Here is a 23,180-nt window from a genome sequence, read left to right as displayed (position 1 = left end):
TGTCAGTGCCAATGGATTCACTGCTAGCTCACAATGTTAAGGAGGGTTATCATTTAGGGCTGTAACAGATTAATATTGCAAAATAATTTTGCATACTTCGGCACTGTATTTTTCAATAATTGTTCATAAATACTCATTTCAAATGTACCCTTTATTACCTTTATGCCTGTTAAACGTTCAGGACTATAGCCCCTTCAAACCACTTATAGAGAGAGACATGTCTGGTCTTTAAAAGGCATGACCAAACCGTTTTCCTCACGCATGTTCACTGCTGTGACAGCTGGAATCATCTGCCACGTGTTTGAGCTTCAGGGTTTGTGTATGTATTTCTTGTCAGGAGCTCATAACCGCACAGGTGAATGACAGGTGACATTGGACCACATCAGTACTTTCATTTCACTCTTCTTCCTCAACTCATTTTATTCTGTTCTTCCTTCCTCCATGTGTCCCTCTCCTGGGTCCACGTGCTGTGCATCCGAGTCCTTGTTTGCCCGCTTTGATTAAGATGGAAATCAATCACCCACACTGGAGGATAATACAACCAAAGAATCTTATATAAGGGCCATACTTTGCATTAAATCTCTCTACTTTGGATACATTCTACATATTTCCTACCTGACAGCTCTTCACTGTATTTTATGGCTCAGAATATCAATTTTTAACAGCTAAAAAACCAAGTGCAAAAACTTACAGACACACTGTAAAATTTCATTATATAAATAAAGTTATAATCAGTTAACAGTAATGCACTAACAGTACGATGAAAGTCATTGGAACAAGACTTAAAGAGTACAGTGCTATTTTATCATATTTTCTTGTTTTGTTGTGTTTTTGTCATTTTTTAGTTTTTCTTTTTTAAATGTCTATACATTCTTCATTTAGTTATATTTTCGGTTTTCCTGTACAACTGTACATAGTACATTTTTTTTTTTTTTTTTTTGTACAATACACATTGTAATACATTATTAAATTGGTCAAATATCTATACATAAGGGCCTTTCTTGCTGCTTTAAATATTAAAAAAACATTGTATTAAGAGGTTTTTATCATAATACATGGGCTATAGTAGCCTAATAAAAATAATCACTGAGCATAATGAAAAGTATGTACAAGTAATTTGGAAGGAAAATGTGCTCAAACTAAAAAAACAAACAAACAAAATTTAATTTTTTGTTCATTTCCTATATTATTTATACATACATGTGATACATAAAAATCGTATTATTATTAATATAAATAAATAATGGTGCTTTTGCTTTATATACGTTCTAAAATAAAAAACAATTATTTTATTTATTTATTTATTTTTTGCGTGTGCTTAATTGTCATTAAATTTAAATGTCAAACAGCTTAATGGCTCAGTGGCTCAATTTGACTTAAACTGGGATAACTGGTTGACGATTTATATAACTGTCGAAACGGCCAAGCCCATGTCGTTCATGTAATAGTTTCCAGGCAAACATACCAAGACGCGCTTTTTTACCTTAAGGTAGCTTCCTCTCGGGAATTTCTTCACATGCAACATCAACAAAATCATATTTCCAGCCCATTTCCTGGTCAGTGATGCCAGTAGAGGGCGGGTCACGAACCAGGACAGGTGAGAAATATAGCGCTCATCTGCGAGGAGTGTTCATTCATTTATGCAGCGCTAGAGAGAGAAGATGAGCAACTGGATTATCAATCACGGGCTCAGCGCATTCATCTTGGTAAGAGATATTATTTTGCTGACTATTTACGTTAATTCAAATGAGCTCAGTCATTCTTGAGACATGGGACAAAACAGGTCCAGCAAGGGTAACTGCTATTAGGTTTAAAAATAAAAATATTTTCAATTTTAAATGTCATGAGGGATTAATAATAGAATGTATTTAACACAATTATCACCTTCAATTTAATTTTCTCATTATTATACCAAATCTATGTTTCTTAATGTCCTCTCACTACATCTAAAACAGTGTGTCCACAGAGAAGAGTTCAATCATTCATATGCAATAAAATAAATAAAAAGAGCTTTTTTTATCAAAAGCAACACTTAATAATATCTCCTATCAAAGCAAGGTTGTTTTTTTAATGACACATGCATGTTTAATACGATTTTAAAGTTGCGTCCCCACTTTTTGTCAACACCTCATTTGTCTGAGTACAAGGTTTTATTTTTTCAATTTTGCACCGTTTTGTCCCACTTCTCAAGAATGACTGAGCTAATACAGTTCGCTATAAAACTTGAGTTAAAATAAGTCATATTTGTCCATTATTCTTATATTGATGTATTTGTAGGTGGTGTGGATGGGCATCAACATCTTTCTGTTTGTCTACTACTACTTATTCTATGATCAGGGACCACAATTTGAGTACACTCGTGAACTTTTAGGGGTAAGTTATGGAATAAAAAACATTAAGCATTTTGCAAAGCATTGTCTAAGACAAAAGAGGACACTAAGGAAAGGAGATGTTTTATTTTATGACATCCAAAGTTAGTTTTCATGTAGTAAAAAGAGAGATAAGCAGAGTAAATGTAGTCAAAGTGAATGTAATACTATTTCTTTCAGTCTGCATTACCTTGGGCCAGAGCTCCAGCTGCTGTACTTAACTTCAACTGCATGCTGATACTGTTGCCAGTGTGTCGAAACCTGCTGTCTCTGCTCCGCGGCTCTTTTATAGTGAGTTGCTGCACACTTGCACCTTTGTGTCTGAGAGAGTATATGTGAACCTTTGTATATATTTGCTCTCCTGTCCATGTTTCAGTGCTGTGGCCGAACAATGAGGAAACAGCTGGACAAAAATCTGACTTTCCACAAGTTGGTTGCTTACATGATTGCCCTTATGACAGGTAAACATGTTTTTTGAAAAATTAACAGGAAGTTGTTGAGCATATCAAAGTAGGTTAGGCTTACACCTGATGATACAGTATGTTTTACAGGAAAGGGCTCATATGTGCGATAGGATAGCTATTGTGGACATTCACACTTGCATGCCGTGATGCAATAGGACACTTAAGCAAACTTACTCATTCGCTGTGTAGGCGAAGTATGTTATCTCTGATAACCCTAGCATTGCAGTTACTGTTATTCTTCTTGGGCAAATCTGGATAAACATTGACCAAGTTTTGATTTTGTAAGAACCAGAAAGCATAATTCTAATAGAAAAAGCTAAAAAATAATGGGTTAGAGCAAGAGTCTTCAACATGAAGGTACTCAAGGGCATCTGCATGAATATATAAATCATACAGAACTTAAATTGTCTGACTAATGATTTGCTAAACATTCCTGGATTGACCTCAGAGTTAGAATATATCTGCAAGTAAACAATAATTAGAATTGTTGTAAATTGTAAGTGTTCTTACATATTTTTTGTCGATGTGATAACTGATTTTGACCATATGAACCCTTTTTTTAATGCAGCGGTTCACACTGTCGCTCATTTGCTTAATGTGGAGTGGTACACAAACAGTTTCCAAGGTCGATATGGGCCTCTCCCTGAAAATCTGTCCATGCTTGATGACTCCCGTGAATTAAATACCACTTACCTAAATCCCATTCGCTCCAATTCTACAGTGAGTCACTGAACTTTTAATGTTTTTTTGTTTTCACATTTTCCTATAACACTACCATTACAAAGTTTGGTATCAGTGAGTGTTGTTACATTAAATTAATACTTTCATTCGGCAAAGTTTTATTAAATTGATCAAAAGAACATTAATGTTACAAAAGATTTGTATTTCAGATAAATGCTGTTCTTTTGAACCTTCTATTCTTCAAAGAATCCTGTAAACAGTATTGTGTTTCTACAAAAATATTAAGCAGTTAAAACCATTTTCAACTAATAAATCAGCATATTAGAATGATTTCTGAAGGATCGTGTGACACTGAAGACTGGAGTAAATTCAGCTTTGCATCACAGGAATAAATTACTTTTTCTAATATATTAAAACAGAAAGCATTTATTGAAATATTTCACAGAATATTTGATTAAACAAATGCTGCCTTGGCTAGCATAAAAAATCTTACCACAAACTTGAATGGTAGTTTACAGTTGAGCTCCATACTGTATTGCTTATGTGGTATGATATGCCTGCTATAATCTTGTTTCCTTGTACTCCAGACTCCAACACTTTTCGTATTCACCACTATTGCGGGTCTCACAGGAGTCGTCATTACTCTTGCCCTCATCCTCATGATCACTTCATCAATGGAAGTCATTCGCAGAAGCTATTTTGAGGTCTTTTGGTACACGCATCACCTTTTCATAATTTTCTTTGCTGGCTTAGTTTTCCATGGTGCAGGGTAAGATCTATTAACTGGGTGAGCCCAATTTTAATAAACTGATTTGTAGTAGATTATTAAGAGTAATGAAAACATGCTTTTTGGTTTCTGTCCAGACGCATTGTGCGAAGTCAGCAAGTGACCGATCCACCTCACAATAATTCCTTCTGCGAAGATCAGCCAGAGAACTGGGGAAAAATTCCTGAATGTCCAATTCCACAGTTTGCAGGAGGGTTTCCTCAGGTAAAAGTTGTCACATTTACCATTACACAAGTCTATGATAGATTTATTTGAGTGCTTACTGATTTCAATTGGCTGAATCCTCTGTTGCAGACATGGATGTGGGTAATTGGACCAATGATAATTTATCTATGTGAGCGGCTGCTTCGTTTCATTCGCTACATGCAGCCTGTCAGTTATAGGAAGGTGAGTCTTCATGGACTATATTGTTCATCTGAACCCCAGTACAGTTGTTCTGTAATGACAAACTGTTTCCATTCTTGCATTTTAGATTGTAATCCGCCCATCCAAGGTGTTGGAACTACAGCTGGTGAAGCCTGGATTCAAGATGGAAGTCGGTCAGTATGTGTTCCTCAATTGTCCAGCCATCTCTCAGCTTGAGTGGCATCCATTTACCATGACATCAGCCCCGGAAGAGGACTTCTTTAGTGTACACATCCGCTCAGTCGGAGACTGGACTGAAAAGCTCATCAAGATGGTCGAAAACCTACCAGAGGGTGGTCAAGGGCCTAAGTATGTACTTTTTGCCATTTTACTTGTTCTCTAAAAACAAAGGTTCCAAAAGGAGGTTTTCACAGAAGAACTATTGGGGTTTCCAAAGAACCTTTCAGTGAAATGCAGGTTCTTCATTGGCATTTATGGTTCCATAAAGAACCTTTAACATCCATGGAATCTTTCCATTCACAAAAGGCTCTTTATTATTAAAATGTTCTTCACACCAAGAAAAAATATTCTTTTAAAAACTAACTGTTCACTTAAAAGTTCTTTGGGAACCCAAAATGTTTCTTTTATGGCATTGCTGCATTTTTTTTCTTAGTATAAGGAACATTTTAGTCTAATTAAATCACCTTTTCCACTATAAAGAGTCTTCTGTCCTATGGAAAGGTTTTGTGGAATTTAAAGGTTCATAGTGGAACCACAGATGCCAATAAAGAACCTTTATTTTTTGAAGTGTAGGCCATTAAATATTTATGTGTTCTTCAAGCTGCAGTTCTTAATTTCAATTTATGGAAAATATATTTCAAAATATGGAAAATTACACACAGGAGCGGTAATATATCATGAAAATATTTATCTTTTGCTTCAGGATGGCTGTGGATGGCCCTTTTGGAACTGCGAGTGAGGATGTATTTGATTATGAGGTCAGCATGTTGGTGGGTGCTGGAATTGGAGTGACCCCATTTGCCTCTATCCTGAAGTCCATCTGGTACAAGTTTAAAGACTCAGACCCCAAACTACGGACAAATAGGGTAAGATCATGTTGGACAAAAATAAGGAAGTTAGGTGCAACGGTCAAGCACAATCACTTTTGTTGTAAAAAACAAAAACGGCCACTTTACTGTGATATTACAAATGTTGCCCTTCATGTCCTAGATAACAAAGTCCAGGATTCCTTGGAACTCAGTTTCCTATTAATTTCTGACTTTTGTGTTTAGATTTACTTCTACTGGCTGTGTAGAGAGACATACGCCTTTGAGTGGTTTGCAGATCTCCTACAGGTCCTTGAGAAAGAAACGGAGGAACGAGGAATGAGGGACTTCCTCACATATAAACTCTACCTCACCGGATGGGACCAGAGTCATGTACGTGCAATAAGCCCACTGTGATCTGAAAAGCAGGTTGACCTAATCTGAAATATGAGTAATGCATTAATCACAGAACATCTAATATTGCATTTACAGGTAAACCATGCAATGGTGCATTTCGATAAAGATACAGATATCATCACCGGTCTAAAACAAAAGACTCATTATGGCCGACCGAACTGGGATAAAGAATTTGAACAAGTTAGGCAAGAGAACCCGTCGTAAGTTTCAAAAACTTTTCATGATGTTATCGATTCCCACATTTGACACTCAAAATTAGCCCAACACTAAACTTTAAATATGCACAGGTCTGTGGTTGGAACTTTCTTGTGTGGCCCACAAGCCTTAGCGAAGGACTTGGAGAAGAAATGTGTGAAATACTCTGACGTGGATCCACGGAAAACCAAGTTTTACTTCAACAAAGAGAACTTCTGAGGAAATTTTTCACAGGAATCCCAATTCTCTTGAAAGATCTGTGCACTAGGGATTGTGCACTTCAGCAGTATCATGATTTGCCATTTCTCAAATCGTTCCATCTAAATGATTCTGCATTACTTGTGACAATGAGAAAAATGACACCCTTCTTCCTGGAAAGTGAACAAATTGATAAAAGGGACTAAGTCCGTGTCTGCGTCAAAAGTCCGCTCATTGTATTTTTTTTGGCTTTCCAAGTTCCTGGTTAGAAATTAATCACCAAGAATCAAGGAAATCAGACATACACCAGAATGTATTGTGTTTTTATAAGTGCCTCCTTATGTAAATAAGTGCACAGCTCTAAAATTAGCATGGCAAGAAGTTTCACCTCCTTGTAAAAGGTGAAAAAGGAAAAGATCTTTAAAACACATTATCTGATCTAACATGTCACATATGGTTAGTCACTGGTTTTGTAACCTTTAAACAATCAAACCAACTTTAGATATAAATTGTTAATACTGTAAATTATACATCATGTCGTTTCTAAACTGTATTTATAAATAAATCATGAAGGCAGGAATTAATTTCTGCATTGAAAAAATTTCCAGTTGTTTATTTTTTTCATGAGCAGTAAATTGTGAACTTCTACTATTCGTATACAACTGATCTCACTTGAAATAAGAAAATACCACTATAAAACAAAAACAACAACAACAAAGTTAAAGATGTGGATGTTCTGCAGACCAATACAAAAGCAGCCAGGAGATAGTTGTCTGATCGGATGCGTATGTTCCTGCAATAAAGTTGTAGAGTCAGATTTTCAGACTTGCACTAACCCAAATTAATCCCGGTTACTTGAGAAATCCCATGTTCCGCTTTGTCACAGAGCCTGTAATTATCATAAAAGACTGTTTTAGGATGGATGCAAAGGAAAGAAAATAACTCACGTCACATGTTAAGTCTTCAGGGTGCGCCTGCTGTCTTCTGAATCTGCTCCTTCAGTATCAGGATACTCTGTCTCTGTTCTGGTGGCAGCATCGCGATCTGTTCTGGGGTCAGCTGCAGAACCTGCATAATCAAGGCAGCCTGGGAATGTGGAAACACAGCATATAGATTATTATCTATGAGACAGAAGCAATGTTGCATCATGAAAGATTCAAATTGAAGCTCGATAACTCTGTCAACATTTAAATCAACATGTCAACAAGTTAACTAGTAATTCTGGAAAATCTGGTCACTGAAACAGAATGCAGCGATGCAGATCTAAAATGTCCTTTAACAATATATATATATATAGTTACAATAACTTTTTAGCAAACTTTTAGAAATGTAATGTAATGATAAATAGCTGTCATTGGAAGTTTTAGTTTCAGTGAAAACATAAGGACGACCCTGTCATCCAAAAGTGTGTAGGGAAAAAAGACACTCACTTTCTCGTGGTCTTGTGATGACGCATCGGATGTAGGACCCTGTTAAAAGACAAATGGGATTAAAAGATGCAGACATTTCAATTAGATACTGCAAGCTACATAGTGTTCTCTGACATAGGGCTGTTTAAACGTGGCTGCAAGAGGGGGTCCGTGGAAAATTGAGAGAGAAAAAAAAGAATGACATTTGTTTTTACTGAAATATGAACAAATATGCATATAGTTTGGGAAAAAGTTGTATTTATTACTCGTTCTTTTCAGACGAAACTGTCAAAAGTATACTTTTGTTCAGCAGACAAAATAAATTGATCAAAAGTAACAAAGACATTGACACCGTTACAAAAGAAATGATCAAAATAATTAAAATAAATTAATAAAAATTAATCAAAGAATTCTAAAAAAAGTTGAAATTTTAAGCAGCACAAATTTTTTCCCTAATAATGATTGTAATAAATGCTTCTTGAGCAGCAAATCAGCTTATTAGTGGCAGCTAAAAGTTTTGTTTTTCTTTTCTTTTTTTTTTTAAATCGCCAAAATCTTTATCTTTATTATTTGTAAAACATTTTCTGTAAAGCTGCTTCAGAACAATGTCAAAAGTCCCATACAAATAAATCTGAATTGAATAGAAAATGTTCTCTAATATTATAATAGTGCACTAAAGACAAAATAAATAAAAAAGCTAATAATTTAAAATCACCAAACTTGCTTTCAAATTTAGTATTTTTCAAACATAGGTTCTGTTGACTTGAAAATAGATAGTTGCCTTTATATTTATATTTCAGAAACGGGATTTTTGGTTTGAAAAGCCAAAAAGGCAAAATGACAGGAGTTTGGAAATCTTACTGGTCTCGCTGCTGGAGGTGCACTTTGTCCCATGCCGTGGGGGGGAGGACCCTGCATTCCACCAGCCACAGGCACCCTCTGGCCAGATATCGGACCCCGAGCATCAACAGCTCTTGGATCACGACCTTGAGGAAGAAAAATGTTTTAAATCTTATCCGTAAAATAATCCTTCAAACAGAGTGTTACTTCAGAAAGGAGTAAAACCAGTATTGGACCCTTTTCACATTTCCGGGTTTCTCAGATGTCATTGTAGTTGCGTAAACTTCTATTGCGGTGAATTGGAGGCTACTTTTTGAAAAATGAAAATAGAAAAAAAAAAAAAAAGTGTTGCAGGATTTGATTAAATTGACACTGAAACGCATCATCACAGTCTGTGAAAAGGGTCCATACAGATATCCAAGCCAAATCAACAAATAAAGTGAAACCACATCTTTAACGACCTCTTGCCTCCATGGGTGGACCACGCTGCTCCATCATAGGACCTCTAGGTTCTCCCATCATGGGTCCTCCTCTCATGTCATGAGGGCCACGCATGTCTGGGGGCGCCATATGCATGGGTGGCCCCTGATGTTGTGGAGGGCCTCCGATGTAACCATGCCTGTAAGTGAACAACAACAACAACAACAAAAGCTTTTGTTATGAACTAAAAAAAGAAACAAATCAATGGTGATCAATATCAATGGTGATGTACAATACCGTTCAAAAGTTTGGGCTCAGTAAGAATTTTTTTTCCCCTTTTGGTAACAAATTAACACTTTCATTCAGCAAGGATTAAATAAATTCATTAAAATTGACAGTAAAACATTTATAATGTTACAAAAAATTTCTATTTCAAATAAATACTGTACAATTTGTTCATCAAATAAGCCTAAAAATAATATGCATCACAATTTCCTCAAAAATATTTAAGCAGAACAACCATTTTCAACATTGAGAATAATAATAAATGTTTCTTGAGCACTAAATCATCATATTAGAATGATTTATGAAGGATTATGTGACAATGAAGGCTGGAGTAATGGCTGCTGAAAATACAGCGTTGCCTTCACAGGAATAAATTACATTTTAAAATATATAAAAAATTAATTATTTTTTATAAAAGAATTATATACAATTAACTATAATAGAACATTTATTTTATATTGTACTATTTCCCAATATTACAGTTTCACTGTATCTTTGATGCAGCCTTGGTGACGAGACTACTTTTTAAAGAAATTACCAACCACTTAAAAAAAAAAAATCTTTTCAACAGTAAAAAATGTAGACATTGGGCCTCATTTACGAAACGAACATACGACAGAAAATTGGGCATACGGTCGTTTCAACGCAAAACTTTTTTTAATCAATTTATCAATATGGACGTGAGCGGTGGCTACGATCAAATCTTACGTCTGGTCTCAGCTCGTGTACGCAAGTTTTTGAGTTACCTGAACTTGCGCAGCATATAAATACGGTGGAGATTTGTAGAATGACAGCATTTGTTCATTTTTATTTTCCTGACCGTCAAACGAAGCTCATTAGTCGAACGTTAACCAGTAAGATTAGAATGGGTTTTTTTTTCCCTTTGTTTCTTTTTTTTATACAGGGCTTTAGCTTGACAGGGGAAGGCGTGGCCTAATGGTTAGAGAGTCGGACTCGTAACCCAAAGGTTGCGGGTTCGAGTCTCGTACCGGCAGGGATTGTGGGTGGGGGGAGTGAATGTACAGCGCTCTCTCCCACCTTTAATACCACGACTGAGGTAACCTTGAGCAAGGCACCGAACTCCCAACTGCTCCCCGGGCGCCGCAGCAAAAAAAATGGCTGCCCACTGCTCCGGGTGTGTGTTCACGGTGTGCGTGTGTTCACTGCTGTGTGTGCACTTTGGATGGGATAAATGCAGAGCACTAATTCCGAGTATTGGTCACCATACTTGGCCACATGTCACGTTACTATATGCGCAAATAGCAGCATAAACAACAGACCATGAGGATTCAATCGTCGCATCATGATTTTTTGCAGAAAAACTGAAATTAAGTCTATAAAAGGAATAAAGTAAATAGGACCACACAAAATATATAATAGGCTATAATATAATTAACAGATTAACAAAAGGAAAAAAAAAACTGTGCAACAAGTATAGGCTACGCTCGTTTTTGTGACACTCTTAATGCATTTTATTTCTTTTCTTTATTTGATTTAATCCATCTGATCGCGTATAGGCGCCTCACGCACACACAAACAACATTATTTCTAGCGTTGCCTGATATTTCAGCCATTCATCATCAAACTAAAATGCAGTCAACCAAACATAAAAGTTGCACTGTTTATTTTAAAAGGTCTGCAGTAAAATAAGCGTGCAGCGCCAAAACAAACATTTTTGTGCATGTGAAGGATTTTATACGGATATTAGAACATGAGTGAAGTATAAAGCGTTGTTGTTTAGGCTACATAATGAATAATAGTTATGCAAACAAATGTTACAAATATGGCAAAAATGGAAACATTCTGATTCTTGTGGAATGAGACAGGTTCGTGAGCCCAGTGCCGTTTCAGTTTTGCTTGACATTTATATGCTTTTTAATGAATGCCACTAGAGCCTTAGGGGCGGGATATTCAAATGACTATTGTTTTCTGCCACCACATTTATCAACATGCGATCATTCGTACGATGAGATTTGGCGGCATACGAATGTTTCATGAATCACACGTGAACTCTGTCGTAAGTTAATTTGTGCGCACGGATCTGCGCACGTTTCTACGTTAGATTGATAAATGAGGCCCATTTTGTCTAAAGTTTCTAAGAGACATTTTGACTTCTTTATAGGGTTAATCACAATTGCATAAAGGAAATTATCAGTCAATGTAAGCTTTCTGACGATACTAATGAGACCATTATAAATATTTTTCGATGATCAGTTGTGATCATCTAAATGTCACTGCAACAAAGTTAGTATACATTACCCTGGCTCCACCATTTCTCCAGTAACATTGACCAATGATCCACCTCGCGGGTCATTCGGACCATCGCCAAGCAAGCCTCTGGGTGGGATCCCTGGAGGGCCTTGAGGGGCCCCTCGCATTGGGGCACGTGGGTCTACCATCGGCACTGCAAAAAGAAAGAACATTTACATGAAAACTGATTTTGAAAAATGTGCACACTTTGTCAAGACTCAAAAAAAGAATTGGCTATAGAATCAAAATGATGAAAGAAACTAGTGTCAAAGTGCATTACACAAACATTTCAAAACTTGGACATGTCCTTTTATTCAATCAAAGAACATGAATAATAAGGTTGTATTGTCAAGCACATGTTTCGCAGGTATGACAACGTTATGATACACCAAGACAATTCCTGAAGCGTCAAGGAAATTAGACTGAAGGAAACAAAAAGGTTCCACTTCACGAACAAAAGGATATTGTTTCACCTGTCACAGTGACATTGATAACAAAGAGGATTGCAACATCTTTACAAAGTGAAACTCATCAATACTCAGCTCTATTCTGCTGCATTGGCACATTCCATTAGGAAACAAGACTTCATTGTTCAGGTTTTGGAAATGTTACAATAAAAGGTTAAAACTGTTTACAATGTGTTGTCTTTACTCCTCAAGCACTTTTGTTTCAGCGACAATACAGCAGAACACACCTATGTTCCAACACTATTCATGACCATGTGATAATCAGTGATTAGTGCTGTCAACTGTGCCTTTTAAAATGTTTTTCGGGTCAATTGTTTGAACAGTTTCACTTTTCTCTCTAAACATCTATGTGGTATTTTGCACACTCTCTCTTTGACGCAAATGGAAGTTCCATGTACTGCTGTCAAATGGCTCAAGAGTGATGCTTAAGGGTAGGAAGAGATAAGAAGTACACTACAAAAGGTGCATGTAGGGGTAAAACAATGAGAAGGTGAGACTATTGACAGGACTGTTCTGAGCAGACCAGCGTTTTACCCATGATACCTTGAGGCCGCTCGATAGCAGCCTGCCCAGCTGCTCCCAAAGGAGAGTCCAGAAGGTTTCCTGGGTCAGCATTAAGTGAAAAGAACAGGAGAGAGAACTGAGACAGCGCATGGTAGCACTTACTGATATTACCCAGGGATGCTTGTACTGATGTTAATGGACATGGGTTAGAGTAGTGGTCGATATAGGTTTTTAATTTGGTTAATGCAGATGCAAACATCTAGGAATCAAAGTGTCCTATATAATGCAATATACCAATATATAAAACTATATATAAAAGTTTGGGATCGGCAAGATTTTGTAACGTTTTTGAAAAAGTATTTTATGCTCACCAAAGCTCAAATCTATTTGATGAAAATTACAGTAAAAACAGTAATATTGTGAACTTTTACAATAAAAAAAATGACAATGTCATTTTTTTCCTGTGAACTTTCAGCAGCCATTATTCCAGACTACAGCGTCACATGATTCTTCAAATATAATTAAAATATGCTGACTTGGTGCTCAACTAATAGTTCTTATTATTACCACAGATAGAAAACAGTGCTACTTAATAGTTTTGTGGCAGTGTTAATTTTGACAGCAAATTTTGATTTAGTTTTAGTCATAGTCTTTTGACTAAAATGCCATTTAGTTTTAGTCATATTTTAGTCATCTGAATTGTTTTTAGTTTTAGTCTAGTTTTAGTCGACTAAATCTACAGTAAATTTAGTCGGCTAAAATCTAATGGGTTTAGTTACAGTGCATTTATTAAGCATTTCTCTAAAATTTCCAAACTCATTATATAGGTTTGATATTAAGGTTTTATCATGATAGACACCGATTTAACTGCGGTGACACACAACATGCCTTTATATTAAAATTAAATAAAACCACATTCTTTCAAGCAGACATATTTATTTCTATAAATAAATTTAGATGAATCTTTAGGGCTACTAAAGTTTTTCAGTCAAGGGCAGTGCATGATTTTCTGTCTTTCTTTTGTTGTTTGATTAACATCAATGACTCGGACAATAGCAACTAAATTAGGCTGCTATCCCTTTAAAACCGAATGCACAGCTGCAATGGATGCAATGTACTGATACAGGTTCTCCCTACTGTTTACGTTCACTTAAACGACGTAATCAACTGTGTTTACGTGAATACTCATCAAAATTGACAATTCGACATCATTTTGTGTGTAATTCTCCGTTCATGCGACGCGAAAGAGTACTCGAGCGCTGTGAGACACGCTTTCTGTGTGCGTATGCTTCAGTGTCTGCGCTCAGAAATCCGGACCGAATGTCGTTTTTATTCGTTGACGAAAATGTCAATAGATTTACGTCATAGTTTTTGTCATTCAAAGGAAGTTTTAGTTTGTTATCGTCTCATTGTCGTCGGTGAAACAAATGTTGACGACGAAAATCATTCGTCAACGAAATTAACAGTTTTGTGGAAAAGTGATATATATATATATATATAGGCCTATATATATATATATTTTAGTGCTGTCAAGCGATTAATCGAATATATAAACATAGCATATTTTTCTGAAATATATACATGCATGTGTGTGTATTTATATATACACAGTACACACACATATATTATGTAAACAAAAACTTTTATTTTGAATGCGATTAATATTTTGACAGCACTAATACATACTGGTAAAAAATGTATAGCCTGAATGCACTGCAAGTCGCTTTGGATAAAAGCGTCTGCTAAATGCATAAATTATATATATATAATTATTTTTTTCAAGATTCTTTTACTGTCACTTTTGATTCATTTAATGCATCCTTGCTAAAGGTGCTTAATATAAAGTTTAAATATATTTTTAAAAATGTTACTGACCAACAAACTTTTTATCAGTAGTGCACACACACAAAAATGAGTACAAAATTGTATAGTTTATATATAATTATATGCCATCTAAATGTTTATGGTTGAGTATCTTGGCACAACAACACTGACTAAACCAAATGTTTGAGAAAATGCAAAAAAAAGCACCTTGAAGAGATGTGAATGAAAATGAAATCACTACATAAAAGCCTGTTAGTGCAGCAGACTTGTTGCCCAATACTGCTCACTTGCGGACATAAATCATGTAGTGATATCATAATTTTCTCACAATGACTGTGAATGTCCTAAATTGTATAAAACAACAATACTACTTCTAAACACTGAGCAAATACTTAATTTGTTGAAAAAACAAATGCTTGTAATGGTAACAAATGTATATGATAAAATACAAACAACAGTCACAGCAATATCAAGTGTATAATCATACAAAAATAATTCTGAATGCCTAAAATGAACACCTGGTCCTCTATCCATGGGCACAGGGCCTCCTGGAGGGATCCCTATCTGAGGTTGCATCCCACCTGTAAAAGGAGAGACCAAAGGTAAACCGCTATAACTATGCACACACATACATAAGCACCAAAGTAATCCTAGGACAAACAAGCTTACCAGCTGGTCCCATGGGTCCCTGTCCTGGCATTGGTCCGGGTACTCCACCTCCCATCTGTGGAGGCTGCATCGTCTGAGGGGCTCCGTTCACATGCATACCTGGCTGTGAGTCAGAAGATCAACAGAAGATTATTCGTTAGCACCATGAATGAGGAGGAACAGCTCGACTGTCCATGAACCCAACTCATGAACCCCAGACACAAGACACAATCTGTGAAAGATTGCAAATGTTATTAAAGCACAAAAAGACCAAAACACCCTACCAATCAAACACTTGAGGTCAATAATATTTTTTTAAAGAAAAATGCGGCGCCCAGGGGGCAGCTGGGGGTTCGGTGCCTTGCTCAAGGGTACCTTTAAAGTAAAGATGTTTATAATGTAAAAAGGATTTCCATTTCACGTGTGAAATAAATGCTCTTTTTAATCAAAGAATCATGAAAATAAAAAATGGTTTCCCCAAAAATATTAAGCAGCACTAGGGCTGTCACGATTATGAAATTTGGCTGACGATTAACTGTCTAAAAATTAGTCACGGTTATTGCGATTAATTGTCTGATTTAGGGCTTTGATGATTATGCCGATTATCGCGGAGAGTTTTACCTTGCTGACTGTCATAACGTGACGTGCTGTTTGAATACTGAGCGGAGAATGACTGACAGCTGCAGCAGAAGGAAGATGAGTTTCTATAAACCTAAATTCTGTCCCTCACATCAAGATATGGAATGGCTTCAGATGATATAGCTGGGCTCCAGACTGCTTTTCTGCCTGTGCTACTAAATTTTGTGTGCAGTCGCACTGGCGCGACCACCGCGTTGGTCAACTCATAAGCGCTGCAATTTCTGTAGCATATGAGAAACATCAAACGAAACAAAGCATAACGAAACAGCGCTTAGAGAGTATACTCGCCACGAGCGCGAAGGTGCGCCCTCATCTTATTCGTTTTTGTTAATAAACGTTTTGTAAGCTAGTTTGTCATTGTATCTTACTGATTTATTGTTGTTGTGATTTTAATTAAGAATAGCAATGAATGCATCTTTTGTTTTAATCTTTAAAAAATGAAAGGTGTGTAGATGTATGTAAGCAAAACAGTGACAACAAGATCGTAAATTCGAAAGTGAAAGCATCGAAGCCCACGGCTTAACACAGCAAAAGAGAAAGAAACTCCCATTCACAAAATTCAAATCACAAATAATACTACTGATGATAAAGGACGGGTTAAATGTTAACCACTTTTGTTTCCATGTAACTATAAACTATGATAAAAGTTCATCAGCAGCATGCATAGAATAATCCCATGTTGTAGAGCAAAAAAATAAATAAAAAAATAAATATTGCAACCAAATCATGTGCTCGTGTGACCAGCTGAGAAAGTTAGTTGCAAAAGAGCGACCAGTGGGAAGAATGAGTCTGGAGCCCTGTATAGGCTATACAGTGCATGAGAAGCAAACTGGTGCTGTTCTGTTTCTTTTGGTGTATGACTCCCCCTTGTCTCGTATAAAAAGCACAATAACCGGTTAGATCAAATAATCGCGATTAGACGGTTAATTATCGCGACAGGCCTAAGCAGCACAACTGTTTTCAACATTGATAATAATAAGAAATGTTTCTTGAGCAGCAAATCAGCATATTAGAATGAATGATGGATCGTGTGACACTGAAGAATGGAATAATGATGCTGAAAATTCACATGAATAAATTACATCTTAAATATTAAAACCGAAAAAGTTTCTAAATTGTAATAATATTTCACAACATTACTGTTTTACTGTATTTTTTATCAAATAAATGCAGGCTTGGTGAGAATACTAGACTTCTTTCAAAAACAGTTGTGTATTAAAACAAACAAGTACTACTATTTAATGCATCTCATGATACAAGTGTTCAGGAAAGGATACAAGCTGTAATACTGACCATTGGCTGAGGCTGAGAGACAGGCACATTGGGCTGAGGGAGGGGCTGGTTAGGTACTGGTACTGCTCCAGGCTGAGGACTTGGGTTTATGGGCTGAACCACAGCCGGACGGTGGAGCATTTTCTATGAGAATAACAGATGATTTTTCTCTTGATCTTTATATGGCTTAAAATGCCACACATCCAAAAACAGATAAAAAACTACTGTCACAATCCCTGTTATTTGCAAGAATGTTTATTTAAGGAGGTTAATAGGATGTTCTCAGTCTTTTCCATTCATGTACTAAGACACTTTCCATTTCTCTATAGTGCGTTGCTTCAGATGCATTTCATGATCTTACCAGAGCAATTTCAGGGTCCACAATCCTCATGACCACCTGAGCCTGCAGCAGGGCATAAGCGAGCTGAGGGTTCTGCAGGAGCATGTTCCTAGCCTCCTGGGGACTGTTCTGCACACATAGCTGAACAAACAAGAACAGGACGATAAATCTAACCACCACATTTTTAAGATTTGTAAGGCTTCAAATAAACAATTAATGATACTTTTTGCAAAAATATTTTGCATCCGTAAGTGGAAGCACTTCAAAAATCTTCCCCCATTTGCAACAGCACTATGAACTGCTATACGAGTGTTGCAGCAGCTGGTTGGCAGCAGTAATGACAGACTTTTTTTTTAATTTTAAGACAGAGCCAAAGTTTGTTCAGTAAACCACTGTTTAAAAAAAAAAAAAGGAAGAAAAAAAGGTCTTGTTTTATTTTTCTCTGTCTAAACATACCAAAAAATTATTTAAATATCAAAGTATGTACCGAACTGACTTTTGAATTTTTTCAAATCTAATTATTGGAAACAATAAGATTACTAGCAATTAAAGGAATGAACTGCCCAAAAATAGAAATTCTGTCATCATTTACTCTCCCTCATGTCATTTCACATCTGTATTACTTTTGTTTATCTTCTAAATAAAGATATTTTTACCAAAATCAGAGAGATTTCTGTGGTTCCATTGAAAGTCCACAACTTTCAAAAGTTAATAAAAACATCAAATTAATCCATTTGAATCTAAGCAGTTAGATCCAAGTCTTCTGAATTAAAAACATCGCTTTTTTTAATGAAAATATGTAATTTAAGGTTTTATGCACATATAACCCTTAATCTACACAGATACAAAAGGTTTGTCTTCTACAAACTTTTTTGCAACTTTAAAGTTTTGAATGAATGGACTGTCAATAGAGGAATAGGACATTTTCCCAATTTCATTCAAAAATATATGCATTTCAAAAATGAACAAAAGCCTTACGAATCTGAAACAAGGTGAGGGTACGTAAATTATGTTTTTTTTTTTTGTTTTTTTTTGTGAACTAATCTTTTAAAGGGGTCATATGATGCGATTTCAAGTTTTCCTTTCTCTTTGGAGTGTTACAAGCTGCGCCCCCACATGTCTACGTCACTGTGTGGGAAGATTTGCATAACACCGCCCAAATGTTCATGCAAAGAAAGAAGTCGTAACTTTATTGTTCCTGCCACTGCCATGTTGTGCAAAATAATGTTCTTTTTAGCAACATCATATGACCCCTTTAAGTAACTTGCTTTCTACATGTATTTTAGACCCTCTTGATCTGAAACTTCAGTCTTAAATTTAACAGGCCACTTTCTTATACTCGCCTTCATCTGTTTCATTAGCTCAAACATCTGCTCGGGAGGCAGACTGGCTACTGCCCTGCTAATGGACTCTGGGGCTTCTTCTGATGTGCAGCTGTCTCCATAAGTGGACTCAATAATTGGAGCTCCAGTCCCCAAACCTGTGGAAAAAAGCATAAAGGTCAAACAAAATGGCCATTTCTAGAACGAAAGATTTAAAAATCAAACATTCAAACTGCCTTATAATATTTAATAGAATATTACACTTTAAAACGCAAACTTACTTTTGAGCTCCTCTTTATTTTTCTCACTAGCAGCGTTATCGACGCGGAGGGCCCTGCCACTAAACTCTCTGCCATTCAGGTTGCGCATGGCACTGAGTGCCGTCTCCTGATCCTGGTACTCACAAAAGCCATATCCCTTTGGCTTACCTGTTTCTCTGTCATACACCAACCTGCAAGAATTTTTTTTTTTTTGTTAAGCACTAGGTTTCCTCTAAAGTGACCAAAGCATGCTGTTTCAAGCATTATTGTGCATACCTAAAACTGACGACAAGTCCAACCTCTGAGAAGATGTCTTTCAGCTGCTCCTCTGTGGCCTCATATGGGATGTTTCCCACTGTTACCAAAATACAAACAATAAGGCAAATAAGGAACCATGTTGCAAACTGGTTTACTGTAGCAGCATCTGTTTTGAAGCTCAACACGTTGTTTTATTGATGATATGCTACTTTTTACCACTTACACCACTGCATCAGTCCATCCATATCTGCAGTAGTTTTTCACCTATTGATTGTGTAAACGTGAGCATGTATGTAAAATTTGCAAATAATACGATTTCTAATAACAATTTATAAGTCTAGCAAATATATACTGTAAAATAAGGTGTTACATAATCTTATTCCAGAGTTTTAGTTGTCACTAACTGTAGGTGAGTAAGGTTTAGCTTAGCAGCTAATGAAACTTATGAATAGTAGATGTAAGAAACAAACTAACCTAATCTCTTCATACATACCGAAAACTGAGCGTAACGAGCGGTCCACGGCCGGGTCTCTGGCAGCTGCAGCTGCCGCAGCAACTGCTGAATTCGCCATATATTCAATGATAAACAGCTAACACGATAAATGACCAGCACAGAGCGATGAGAAGCCAGAGACCGTGTAGTAAAAATAAAGATGGCGCTACACGACCGGTGCGTTGATATGTCAAAATAAGAGTCCGAAGACGCCCTTTATCCCGCATTTAAACTGCTAAAGTATCTCGCTGTCAGAAATATTTGATCATTATTCAGTGCACAACAAGATTATATAGCATCATAAACAATGTACAAGAGAAAAGAAACCAAAAAAAAGGAGAATTAAAAATGCATAGTGAATAAAAATAAAAATGCAATATAATAATATAATAATAATATAATTAATAAAATAATCATATGATTAGGCATATAAATAATTCAAATAAAATACTAAGCTCACAATATTTTTTTATTAATATAATATATCATATTTTCAATGTACTGCCTCGTTGGCCTTTAGACAAGATTAATATTAATTCAATAATCCACAATTTTTCTTCTTCCTTAGAATAATATGTGAAGTCAAGAAATAGCCTACATTTTCCCACTATATGCAGGTCCTGAATGTTCTATTTAATACGTCAGTGGTGTAAAATGAAATTTTATGTTAACATGTTAATGCAATGTTACATTTTTAAGGAATGAAAGCAAATAGAGCAGTTTTCTTGATGCCACATGTTCTCCGGACGCAGAATTGCTGTAAACACCCTTCATAACCAAGAACTTTTAAAGAAAACAAGAGTAAATATCTCTGAAGAGTGAGAATCACTACTCAATGTGGCAGTACAAATGTTTTATATCCACTGACAATTGTTTTGACAACAAATTAAAAAATGTTCACAGTGGGAGCTCAGTAGGGGGCCGACCTAAACATCAACCTAAATATCTCAGAGAAATGTTTCTCAACCCTGTCGCCCTTAGCTCGCTCAATAGGGGGCTGCGTGGCACTATTTTTCTTTTCGTTTCCTTTTGTTTTCTTTTCTGTTGTCTGTAAAGCTTCTTTAGAACAGCATGTATTACAAAATCTCTATACAAATAAAATACTAATTTAAATATGAATTATAATTACAAATTAAAATGTACTTTAAGTAAAGTTCAGGATTTTTCTCCATGCAGATTAAGAAATATTTTTTCACATGTTGCACTATATCTTGATTTGTGTCTTTTTTTAGCTGCTTTAGATTAAATTATTTTAACATATTATTTTAAATAATTTAAAAGGAATAAATCACTCAAAAATTAAAATAATTTACCTATCCAAATGTTTTATGAATCCTCAATGGTCTTCTTTTATTGTACAGTATACAAAACACACAGATTTTTGATATTGAGATCAAAGCTATTGTATGACTTCAGAAGACTTGAGTCAGACTCTTTTTATAATACTTTCATGGTACTTCTGTGCCCTTCTTGCAGTCTAACAGCCTCTGGTCCCTATTCACTTTCACTATATTGAAATAACAGCATGAGCATTTCTCAAAAAACAAATCTTGTATTTTGTTTCACAAAATTAATGTGGAAAATGGGTTTGGAACAAAATTTCCATTTATTATTTTATGTGTGAACTTTTCCTTGCAAACATCTAATGAGTTTTGGCATCACCGGTTACTGCAGTAGTGAGTCTATCTGACACTGATTAAGAACTTTCTTTTATAAAGTATTGTTTGTGAATAAAAAAATAATAATAATAATCTCACTACATGCATTTAGTGTTGCGACCACATGGATTTTGACTTGTTCTTGCAATATACTGTAAATTGATCTGAGTAACATCATACTGTCTTGTCAGTCTTTTGTTTTGTCAGTTTACTTAGTACTAGCACAGCAGGACCAATATATTTTTTATGTTAAGATATTTTATCTTATTACAGATATATTCATCAAGAACATGTTAATTGTTTTGTTTGTTATTTACTAGCACTGTAAATCATGTAATATGTTCCTTCAGAACCTTGGACAGCTCCAATCCTGATATTAAAACAAGAAATTGCAAAGACATGATAAGCTATATATATCAGTTTTCTGTAAATCTGTTTAGTTAGGACAATTTAATCCCCTTTCTTGTCTATAAACCACAAATGAAAAGCAGAAAATTCTTCATTGTTCAGCAATTATTTTGCTCATCATTATGGAGAGTGGAATACTATAAACAAATTTATCATAACATCGCAGTAATGCTTACAAATGTGGATTAGAGCAACATCTTTCCAAAAGTGATATAGATTATTTTAAATAGTGTTCTAGGTTATTTTATTGGGATAAAAGAGGTCTGGAACTAAACATATACCGAATATTATTTATACTTATTAATACTTAATTTATTAAATGTATTAGTACTTAATAATACTTATTTATCACAACAATTGCCAGAAATGTTTTTGTTAGTTGCCATTTGATTCGTGTGGAAAATGTCATGGTACATATAGAAAGCTTCATATTTAGCCTATAAATGAATGCACATTCTAGCATACTAGGATGTCATATGAACAAACCCAATTTCGGTTCTAAAAATATTGAATATCAGTTTCATGTTCATGTTATGCCATTACTAAAACTAGTCAAAGGAAATTGGATTGAGAAATGTATTAAATGTAAGAGAATGTGCCTAAAAGAGCTCTTGATACACCACCATTGAATTTTATTCTTTTTTTTTTTCAGTGCCAGTTATAATTTTATAGAGATCTTCAGCTGATACCATATTTTAGAAGTGTTACTGGGAATCTAAAAGATAAAAGGTACATATTTGTACCTTATTTACCCCTAAATAGTACATATTAGTACATTAAAGGTACATAATAGTACTTTAAAGTACATATTAGTAGTTAAAAACGTTTTGTCTCTGCTCTGTTGAAAGTTTTGGATACTTTTATCCAAACAATGTTACAGTGCATTAAATGTATAGCCTAGTTTGTGCTTTCCCTGGTTATCAACATGATCTTGGCATTGCAGCACCATGTAACCGATAAGTACTTATCTTATGATGAAGTCTGCTAAAGTCTACTTTAATTGGAGACTGACTTTGTTGGAACAGCAGTCAAGCAGAAATGCGTGATGCTGGGTCCGCATTAACAGCAGGGGTCGCACAAACACTATATTTGACTTCACGCTAGCATGCTGCTTGTCACCGTCATTAACCAAATTATTTTATTTACAGTTTTGCTAATGACGTTGCAATTTGCCTCATTTTTCTACCAAATTATACAAATATGATTTATTTATAGCACGCAGAGTTCCTTTTTCATATAGCTCTCTGCGTAGAATTAGCGTCATAGACAAAACGCGTACATGGTCAATTGAAACCAGTTCACCAGGAAACGCTACGATCCTTCAGGTGCCACGACGTCGTTGAATGTACCAAATCTCTACAACTGTGACACGAAAAACGCT

At 35.6% G+C, this 23,180-nt stretch overlaps 2 protein-coding genes across 3 annotated transcripts; one reads left to right on the top strand and one right to left on the bottom strand.

Annotated features, from left to right (window-relative positions):
• The first annotated feature begins 1,446 nt into the window (after positions 1-1,446).
• On the top strand, positions 1,447-7,021 carry LOC107680952 (cytochrome b-245 heavy chain-like). The gene is made up of 13 exons (XM_016477047.1): positions 1,447-1,706; positions 2,278-2,373; positions 2,550-2,660; positions 2,746-2,830; positions 3,402-3,553; positions 4,102-4,283; positions 4,379-4,505; positions 4,596-4,688; positions 4,774-5,015; positions 5,590-5,752; positions 5,939-6,085; positions 6,185-6,309; positions 6,397-7,021. The coding sequence occupies exons 1-13, from the start codon at positions 1,662-1,664 to the stop codon at positions 6,521-6,523; spliced, it is 1,695 nt and encodes a 564-aa protein (XP_016332533.1). The 5' UTR covers positions 1,447-1,661; the 3' UTR covers positions 6,524-7,021.
• Positions 7,022-7,115: 94 nt separating this feature from the next.
• Positions 7,116-19,905, bottom strand: LOC107680996 (cleavage stimulation factor subunit 2-like). Of its 2 annotated transcripts, XM_016477106.1 has the most exons (15): positions 19,734-19,905; positions 19,259-19,337; positions 19,004-19,173; positions 18,744-18,880; positions 17,422-17,541; positions 17,082-17,204; positions 15,171-15,273; positions 15,020-15,082; positions 12,717-12,776; positions 11,716-11,860; positions 9,213-9,370; positions 8,773-8,897; positions 7,933-7,971; positions 7,450-7,588; positions 7,116-7,295 (listed from the first exon to the last, which is right to left on the bottom strand). In XM_016477106.1, exons 1-14 carry the CDS (start codon positions 19,810-19,812, stop codon positions 7,466-7,468), a joined length of 1,524 nt encoding a protein of 507 aa, XP_016332592.1. In that variant the 5' UTR covers positions 19,813-19,905; the 3' UTR covers positions 7,116-7,295; positions 7,450-7,465. The 2 variants fall into 2 exon arrangements, with proteins under 2 accessions (XP_016332592.1, XP_016332593.1); XM_016477107.1 differs by lacking the exon at positions 12,717-12,776 and having other exon boundaries at positions 7,117-7,295.
• Between the last annotated feature and the right edge of the window lie 3,275 nt (positions 19,906-23,180).

This window comes from Sinocyclocheilus anshuiensis, unplaced genomic scaffold (assembly GCF_001515605.1).
Source record: "Sinocyclocheilus anshuiensis isolate Anshui unplaced genomic scaffold, SAMN03320099.WGS_v1.1 scaffold20, whole genome shotgun sequence".
NCBI classification, from domain to species: domain Eukaryota; kingdom Metazoa; phylum Chordata; class Actinopteri; order Cypriniformes; family Cyprinidae; genus Sinocyclocheilus; species Sinocyclocheilus anshuiensis.
This window is presented reverse-complemented; position numbering and strand designations above follow the sequence as displayed.